Source organism: Sinocyclocheilus rhinocerous, unplaced genomic scaffold (assembly GCF_001515625.1).
Source record: "Sinocyclocheilus rhinocerous isolate Xijiao unplaced genomic scaffold, SAMN03320098_v1.1 scaffold357, whole genome shotgun sequence".
In the NCBI taxonomy this organism is placed as follows: Eukaryota; Metazoa; Chordata; class Actinopteri; order Cypriniformes; family Cyprinidae; genus Sinocyclocheilus; species Sinocyclocheilus rhinocerous.
This window is the reverse complement of record NW_015649568.1, coordinates 896,993-906,679: the sequence shown is the minus strand read 5'-3', so window position 1 is coordinate 906,679 and position 9,687 is coordinate 896,993. Positions and strand designations below refer to the sequence as shown.

The 9,687-nt window shown below is 38.5% G+C and overlaps 1 protein-coding gene across 1 annotated transcript in view; it reads right to left on the bottom strand.

Annotated features, from left to right (window-relative positions):
* Positions 1 to 1,937: 1,937 nt before the first annotated feature.
* Positions 1,938 to 9,687, bottom strand: part of LOC107710667 (thyrotropin-releasing hormone-degrading ectoenzyme-like) — a 68,259-nt gene continuing 60,509 nt past the window's right edge. Inside the window, exons 7-9 of the mRNA XM_016515496.1 lie at positions 9,475 to 9,629; positions 4,476 to 4,589; positions 1,938 to 1,988 (exon numbers count right to left, since the gene is read on the bottom strand). Of these exons, the coding sequence (XP_016370982.1) occupies positions 1,938 to 1,988; positions 4,476 to 4,589; positions 9,475 to 9,629 (320 nt within the window). The remainder of the gene's footprint in view (positions 1,989 to 4,475; positions 4,590 to 9,474; positions 9,630 to 9,687) is intronic.

Sequence of the window (9,687 nt, the reverse complement as noted above, 5' to 3'; positions counted from 1 at the left end):
TCTGAGGCCGTCAAGCAGATGTGCTACTGAACGCCGGATCTCATTGTTGCAGCACACAAACCTCTGTAGGAGTCGGGCCTCTTTCATCTGAACATGACATCATAAGAACAGCTCTCGAAGCACCTGACGGGACGATCATCAGACACATGGACTGATAGTGTGGAGAGAGACAGCTGGTATTCTGCTCTCAGAGGAACCTTCTGCTAGACGCACATCAAGTGGCTTCCCATGGGTTTAGTGACTTTTCCTGCCCTCTTTTGATTTTTATCAGATGTTCTAACGCTAATGACGCTAAGGATAGTGAGTCACATCACATCACTTATTGTGTTTAAAAGACAGAAGCTGCAGAGCAAATGGATTGGTGCAGTGAAATCTTGAGGGACAGACAAACTGATCTTTATCTTGTGTATCCCTTTAAAAGATGGAAGAAATTAAAATATTTTGTTACTGCTCACATCGTTACGTTGCAATTATACTCTGACGGCACACACCATCTCAGCTGTGATGGTGGCATGAAAAAGCTTGGTAAGAGATCTGTCTGGAGTTTTGACAGCTTGCATTCTGCATTTGTGCCTGATTAAGCAGTTCAACAACACTAGAATGTCAATGAACAGTACCAGTACGAACTATGAGACTCAACCTCGCTCAATTACGTCTTCAGCAGTGTCTGTGAGATGAAAGTTAAACAGAGGGATTCTGCAGCCCTGCTTCATTAACAGATACGCTGGAGGAAGTCGTGCAGGGAAGAGTTCATGCTGTACCTCTATACTGCAGCATATTCAGGACACTTGAAAAAGGAGAAAACCTTCAACGGAATCATTAAAAAAACTACTTTCAGTTATATAAGTCTCCAAAGGAGCTGAGAATCATACTGGCATGACACCTTCAACCAAATTCACAATTTTGTACAGTAATAGTATTACAATAAATGCCTGAATGTGTGAGTGTAAATGTCCTTCACTGAGTTTCAGACAAGGTCTGTCTGGTTTGTGGCTGCAGGGCAAAGGTCATTGCCTTCTCAACTGGAAAACCACAGCAAAAAAGTCCCGAGGCTGTATTTCAGTACAAGCTCAAATGTTATACAGCTCATAGACTCAAACCTGCATCTCCCACGCAAGCACCATAGTCTAAAAAAAAGAGCTGTCTATATTTCAAATTTGTTTTATTAAATATTTTGTATATTTTGCAAGTGTACTTTCTCAATTTCACTTAAAATCTTTATTTAGAAGGCAGCTGCCAATGTAGACCGTAGACAGCAAGGCAGCTCACTATAGGTTTTGGGACAGAGCCATCATCAAACTATGTTTGAGCTAACAAAACAAATGTGACTGTTTATCCGGTTCAAATTTAAATCTCAGTAAACCTGAACTAAATGAACTAGACTTGGAAACTGCTCCAGCCCACCCCAAGTCGGGGATGAATAGGAACCCTCAAAAGTGATTACCCCCGAAATGATTGTTGCTCAGAAAACCCTCTTCTTTTTTCCTTGAATTGATAAATGATTATATTGTCTGCTCGGTGGACGGACAGATCAAATAATTGTAATATTGATTCTGCTACAGTTAATTCGAAGATATAATCTAAATATTTATTATTAATCATAACCAGTTATAATTAGTCATAAATATTTCCCTGTTGAGCTGATTTACTACACACAATATGAAAATTTGAAACCCTCTGTTTTGATTGATAAAGTTTATTTATTTGTCAGTATTCAGTCAGAGTGTGAAATCCTTAATTTCATGTGTTTACAGACGTTGACTTTTATAAATGAGGAGAGAATAAAACACCAGCCAACAGAAGTGAGTCATTTAGTCAAGACTCAGTTCCACTGACAGACTTTATCCTCATATTTAATGTGCAACTCATATTTAATGTCTAATTATGCTTTTAAAGCAATGGTTTTGAGATGTATGTGACGTATAATAACTGAAGCCTCACTCTCCCATCGTATTCATAACCAGAGGGCAGAATGTCACCTCTCCCATCTGTGGAAAATAAGAAAACTCAACATCAGCTGCATCGACCTCTAATAGGCTCATGTTATTGGCTGAATAACTGCATATGAAGGGCTGTGTGCAGCATCATTTAATCTGAGAGGCTGAAATGAGTTGAGAAATTAACCCTGGTTGAGTGACTGTGACATATAAACCTCATCGCTGGTGGGGGCAAATCTACTAACAATCCGCTGCTACAGTATCTGACATTAAAATGAGCCAGTATAGAGAGAGAGATAGTAGGTCCTGAGCCCCAGAAAGCCAAATGATAAACTTATACAATAGCAAACAGAGTCTGCCGTCCACTAATCAATTCTTTGCAGGTAGTCGGTGCGAGTGACGAGATACAAATGTGATTTGCACTTTGCCACCAGCTCGAGTTATTAGAGCACAGACAGACCTTTTAATATATGACAGAATAAGCGCTGGATGAGGACTCATTTAATGCATTCACAATAAATGTGTCAATCAATATGTCAGGTGAGCATAAGCCCCGCCCACTCTGACGCTCTCTACACTGGAAAACAATTAGCAGTGTGCTATTTAAATCTATATGGCAATGATTCACATGAGACAGAAGCAGAGAAACAGTATGAATAGAAAAATGGCGTCTTAATTAAAACATAAAGATGAGCAGAAGCTCCAGAGAGCTGCGACACAAAAGGGTGAAAGAGCCTGCGGTGGAATTCAAAACGCGTGATGGCTAATCTCTGTCTTTTACTCTTTCTCTGTTTCTTTTTCTTTCTCTTATTCATACGCACACTTAGTCTCTATCTCCACACACACACACACACACACACACACTTGTGTTTAATGCTTATTTGGACTGTTTTAATGTTCAACTGACATCCTAAGTTAGCATCAACACACTCTCGCTTCTGTCAAATTGATAGCTAATTCATTGAATTTGTACAATCTCATTAGCACATTTTCATACAATCCACTTATGCCCCAGTGACGGTTAGGTTTAGGTGTGGGGTTAGGGGTGGAACTTCATGCTTACATTTCTGAATGAATCATATACAAATTCATAACAAAAAAAAAAAAAAACACTTCATAAAATTGTTACATTTTCTCATAAGATCAGGTTGGTTAGCGTACATGCATTTGCAGTGTGTGAGAATTTGTTGCAACACATTGTGTATTGAGATTTCAAACACTTAAATGAAATAGAACCATAACTGCTTAAGTTTTTTCTATGTTACATATTTTTAAAGCACATTAAATGCTGATTAAAACACTAGATTTCAACTTTACAGTGTGCTGTACACATACATAAACGTGAATTCAGTGGGGACGTTAATGTACTGCAGGACAGTATTGGACATATTTCAGGCTTCTCCCTGTAAACAGCATCACTAGTCAATATTATAGTTCCAGCCTCCACTACAGCCTCTTTTCAATTATTCTTGATCATAAAACAGGGGTTTATATGCTGAGAACAGTCTGATCTGGGATGCCCTCATGAATTCCAGCTCTAAAAATATCAAATATGCACGCTATTGCTGTTTCTCAAATAATATCATGATTGCATGCTCCCTGTGAGAGTGTTTTACTGTATAAGGTTCAGAGTGAGTTCAGACTGGAGCTGCATTATCTGTGCAGAAATGAGAGATGAGGGGATTGTTTTCCTTTATTTTCTTCTCCCTAAAAATAAGTCAAAAAGTGAAAACAAATGAAAAGAAAAGAGGAAAGAACTACAGACATGCTGTTTTGTCCCGCACATTGGGCTTTTTAATCAAAGCAACGGCACCTAGAACACAATGCAGAGCTGCGATTCAGCAGCACATGAGGAAGACTATTCAAGAGATGAATGCAGAACAATACTGGAGAGCGCAGAACATCTCCAACATGCTCATAAATAATCCACCATAACAAAAGACACTAAAATCCAAGGTTCTCAGCAACATAAGAGCTGCGAACAAAAGCTGGTGGAAATTGAGCACATGCAATGAATAATTCCAACATTACCTTTACAATTCATGATGATGATGCATTTGTGGGCTTTAAGACCCTTACGGAACATTATTTCATTGCCAAAAGAAGAAAAAAAAGCTGCTTGTTTGATCTGTGTCTAATAGTCTGCAAAGATACAAAAAATAAACAAGTAGTAAATGTCGAATTTCTTGGTTTTGTGAAACTGTTATCAACATTTAACAGGTAATATTGAGCAATCAGAGTATCTATAGCACTCAAATGAACTGTGAAAGGATTGTTGTTTTCTGCTTAGTTGAATCTTGGCACAAAAAGAAATGCTCAAGATCTTGTGTATGTGAAAATCATTGAAGAATTGCCCTCAATTTAAGGCATTCACATCTGAATAGCATGAAAACCATCAAAACTCTCTCTATATAGTGTATGAGTATGTGTGTATGAGACACATCTTTTGTGTCACATCACATCAGTTCAAAGTGATGGATGATTCAATGCATGAAATGAACTGAATACTATAGCGCTCACTTCTGTGCAACAACTCACCATGTTCCACTTTGGAAAGAGGAAATCAGCCCCGATGTACTCGAAGTAATGCGCAAATCCCTCCTTCAACCAAACGTCCTCCCACCAAACTGGTGTGACTAGATCCCCAAACCACTAGAAGAGGAGAAATGAACAATCACTCATCCAAAGAGAAAAAACAGAGCGACCATATACAAAGATAGATTTTATGTTCACTGGCGAAGAATAACAACAATTTTTTGTTGTTTTGTACGAAAAGTGTTTATGGGTATTCTGAAACCAAACTTTATTTGGACAAAACTTAAAGTTTTATCCACACTTGTATTCATCCAATATCTGCAAAAGCATATTGCATCTAGTGGCAAACACATTTTATTAGAAAAGTCCAATACAGCATACAAAATAGCTTGTGCTCTTCAGAAGTAGAAGTGCAAATAAACACTCTGGTTTAACAGAAAAGTTGTTCACAAAAGGCTTCACAGAACATTGAGAACCCGGCAGAGCTTCTGAACTATGATTAACAGTGGCCTAAACATTCAATTACCTACAGTTACACAATTAAAACACATTTTTCAGTTTCACAGCATTCATACCTAGGAGTTTCGCCAAGGACACAGTAAATGAACAGAATAGAGAAAAATAAGGATTCGATTATGAAACATCCCATCTGGAAGGTAGAAAGAATCCAAATGACCCCTGCCATTGTGTGCAGATGACAGTGTGCAAAACAGGGCTATTGAATGGAAAAGATGCAACATTGCAGTTCTAAATGGGCTGAACATTTTCCAGAGTCTGAGGCCGTCAAGCAGATGTGCTACTGAACGCCGGATCTCATTGTTGCAGCACACAAACCTCTGTAGGAGTCGGGCCTCTTTCATCTGAACATGACATCATAAGAACAGCTCTCGAAGCACCTGACGGGACGATCATCAGACACACGGACTGATAGTGTGGAGAGAGACAGCTGGTATTCTGCTCTCAGAGGAGCCTTCTGCTAGGCGCACATCAAGTGGCTTCCCATGGGTTTAGTGACTTTTTCTGCCCTCTTCTGATTTGTCAGATGTTCTGACGCTAATGACAGTGAACCAGGATAGTGAGTCACATCACATCACTTATTGTGTTTAAAAAGACAAGCTGCAGAGCAAATGGATTGGTGCAGTGACATCTTGAGGAATGGCACAGACAGTTCAACAACACTAGAACGTGTATGATTGGTACAAACTATGAGACTCAACCTCGCACAATTATGTCTTCAACATCGTGTCAGTGAGACGAAGTTAAACAGAGGGATTCTGCAGATTCGTGCAGGGAAGAGTTCATGCTGTACCTCTATACTGCAGCATATTCAGGACACTTGAAAAAGGAGAAAGCCTTCAACGGCATCAATTAAAAAAACAACTTTCAGTTATATAAGTCTCCGAAGGAGCTGAGAATCATACTGGCATGGAGTCTTCAACCAAACTCACAATTTTGTACAGTAATAGTATTATATGCTTGAATGTGTGTGTGTAAATGTCCTTCGCTGATATTTAATATGTAGTTTCAGTTAAGGTCTGTCTGGTTTGTGACTACAGGGCAAAGGTCATTGCCTTCTCAACTGGAAAACCACTGGAAAAAAGTCCTGAGGCTGTATTTCAGTACAAGCTCAAATGTTATACATAGACTCAAACCTGCATCTCCCACGCAAGCACCATGGTCTAAATCCCTTACAAAAACAACTAAAATTGTAAACTGCTCCAATCACAATAAGGAAACGTAAAACCCTCTGTTTTGATTGACAAAGTTTATTTATTTGTCAGTATTCAGTCAGAGTGTGAAATCCTTAATTTCATGTGTTTACAGACGTTGACTTTTATAAATGAGGAGAGAATAAAACACCAGCCAACAGAAGTGAGTCATTTAGTCAAGACTCAGTTCCACTGACAGACTTTATCCTCATATTTAATGTGCAACTCATATTTAATGTCTAATTATGCTTTTAAAGCAATGGTTTTGAGATGTATGTGACGTATAATAACTGAAGCCTCACTCTCCCATCGTATTCATAACCAGAGGGCAGAATGTCACCTCTCCCATCTGTGGAAAATAAGAAAACTCAACATCAGCTGCATCGACCTCTAATAGGCTCATGTTATTGGCTGAATAACTGCATATGAAGGGCTGTGTGCAGCATCATTTAATCTGAGAGGCTGAAATGAGTTGAGAAATTAACCCTGGTTGAGTGACTGTGACATATAAACCTCATCGCTGGTGGGGGCAAATCTACTAACAATCCGCTGCTACAGTATCTGACATTAAAATGAGCCAGTATAGAGAGAGAGATAGTAGGTCCTGAGCCCCAGAAAGCCAAATGATAAACTTATACAATAGCAAACAGAGTCTGCCGTCCACTAATCAATTCTTTGCAGGTAGTCGGTGCGAGTGACGAGATACAAATGTGATTTGCACTTTGCCACCAGCTCGAGTTATTAGAGCACAGACAGACCTTTTAATATATGACAGAATAAGCGCTGGATGAGGACTCATTTAATGCATTCACAATAAATGTGTCAATCAATATGTCAGGTGAGCATAAGCCCCGCCCACTCTGACGCTCTCTACACTGGAAAACAATTAGCAGTGTGCTATTTAAATCTATTTAAATCTATATGACAATGATTCCCATGAGACAGAAGCATAGAAACAATTAAATTAAATCTTAATTAAAAACATAAAGATGAGCAGAAGCTCCAGAGAGCTGCGACACAAAAGGGTGAAAGAGCCTGCGGTGGAATTCAAAACGCGTGACGGCTAATCTCTGTCTTTTACTTTCTATCTTTCTTTGTCTTTTTCTCATTTATACTGTAAATAAGCACACTTACTGTACTCTCACACGCATACACGTGTTTAAAGCTAATTTGGGCTGACTACATGATTTCAATGTTTAATCTGACATCTTAAGTCAGCATTAACACACTCTCTTGGCAGTTTGTAACTATTTTAAGTTTTGGCGAATTGGTGGCTGATTTGTACGAATTTGTATGATCTCATGTCTTATTGACGGTTAGGTTTAGGGGTGGACCTTCATGCTTACTTTTTTTTTTTTCGAACAATCAGATGTTTCCATATGAATCATGTTATACAAATCTACAAATCTAAAATTGTCTACACTGTAAACTGCATACTGTTTTTATGAAATAGTATACAATACAGTACAAAACATAAATGTAGAAATAAACAAAGTACAGTAAATTGTAGTCAAAAGGCTATTATAATAGTGCTAATTACATAATAGTACTACAAACGTATTAGTGTTTGAATATAATAATTACAAACTAACTGCCAATATCATTTTTGAAGCACAAACACTAGATTTCAACTTTACAGTGTGCTGTACACATACATAATCGTGAATTCAGTGGGGACGTTAATGTACTGCAGGACAGTATTGGACATATTTCAGGCTTCTGCCTGTAAACAACAACACTAGTCAATATTATAGTTCCAGCCTCCACTACAGCTTCTTTTCAATTATTCTTGATCATAAAACAGGGGTTTATATGCTGAGAACAGTCTGATCTGGGATGCCTCATGAATTCCAGCTCTAAAAATATCAAATATGCACGCTATTGCTGTTTCTCAAATAGTATCCTGATTGCATGCTCCCTGTGAGAGTGTTTTACTGTATAAGGTTCAGAGTGAGTTCAGAAGGAGCTGCATTATCTGTGCAGAAATTAGAGATGAGGGGATTGTTTTCCTTTATTTTCTTCTCCCTAAAAATAAGTCAAAAAGTGAAAACAAATGAAAAGAAAAGAGGAAAGAACTACAGACATGCTGTTTTGTCCCGCACATTGGGCTTTTTAATCAAAGCAACGGCACCTAGAACACAATGCAGAGCTGCGATTCAGCAGCACATGAGGAAGACTATTCAAGAGATGAATGCAGAACAATACTGGAGAGCGCAGAACATCTCCAACATGCTCATAAATAATCCACCATAACAAAAGACACTAAAATCCAAGGTTCTCAGCAACATAAGAGCTGCAACCAAAAGCCGGAAAAAGAGCACATGCAATGAATAATTCCACCATTTCCTTTAAAATTCATGATGATGATGCATTTGTGGGCTTAACGTCCTTTACTGAACATCATTTCATGCCAAAAGAAAAAAAAAACTGCTTGTTTGATCTGCATCTAATAATCTGCAATGATGCAAAAACAAAAAAACAAACAAAAAAGGTTATTTAACACAAGAAAGACATGTGAAACATGTGAAATGAGAGAAAAGAAAGAGCGAAACAGAGTGAGAAAGTAAGGGGATAAAGGAAAGAAAGCTTTACTATCACAATCCCAATGGATCTTTTTATATGAGCTGTGCATCAAATTCTCCAGATGACCAATTACATCTGCCGTTGTTCTGCTCTTTAACTCAACAACTGACCATCTTCACACTCTCTGTTGCTCTCTGACTCCTGGAGATGTTCTCTTTCTGCCTTTCACTGAATTCTGCACTGGCTTCTTTAGATGATGAAGACAGATCTGATAGGTGATACATTTTATATAATTATGATTCTACAGCAGCTTTATGTTTCTCAGAGGACTCTAAACAGCATTGACGGGACATGCGGAGTCAAAATAGGAGTGCTTGTAATGTGTGTGATGGTTAAAAAGGAAAAGCACCATGTTTTAAAAGAGAAATCTTCTGAATCATGGTCTGAATCTGGATAAGACGCCTCAAACAGAATGGGAAATTTTCAGGGCCTGATTGAAGTCTTGCATCTTAAATGGACGTGCAGTACTTCAATGGTCATGAAATGAACAACACAAGATGTCAGAAAAGTGATTCACTGATATAATTGGACTAAATTAGTCCAATTTGATTTATTATTAACACATCTGATATTTACACTGCTGCTATATGAATAAATCTGAAGTTCTGTCATCTTCAAAACAGCAAGATGAAATTTTACTGGGACCGTAAACAATGTGAAACTACAGAGCAGCTCACATGCTCATGTATACTCCAGTAAATGTGTTTTACCTGATGGCAGATCTCGTGCACCACCACCATGGTGAGCTCCATCTGATAGGAGAAGGAGGAGACGTCAGGATCCAACAAGATCTTCTGCTCCACAAACACACTCAGGCCCCAGTTCTCCATGGCTGCATACGGATGCTTTGGCACTGCCAGGAGATCTGCACACAGTGAGGAAGATTCAAGCTCAATGACGGGAAACCAGGATTGTGATACAAT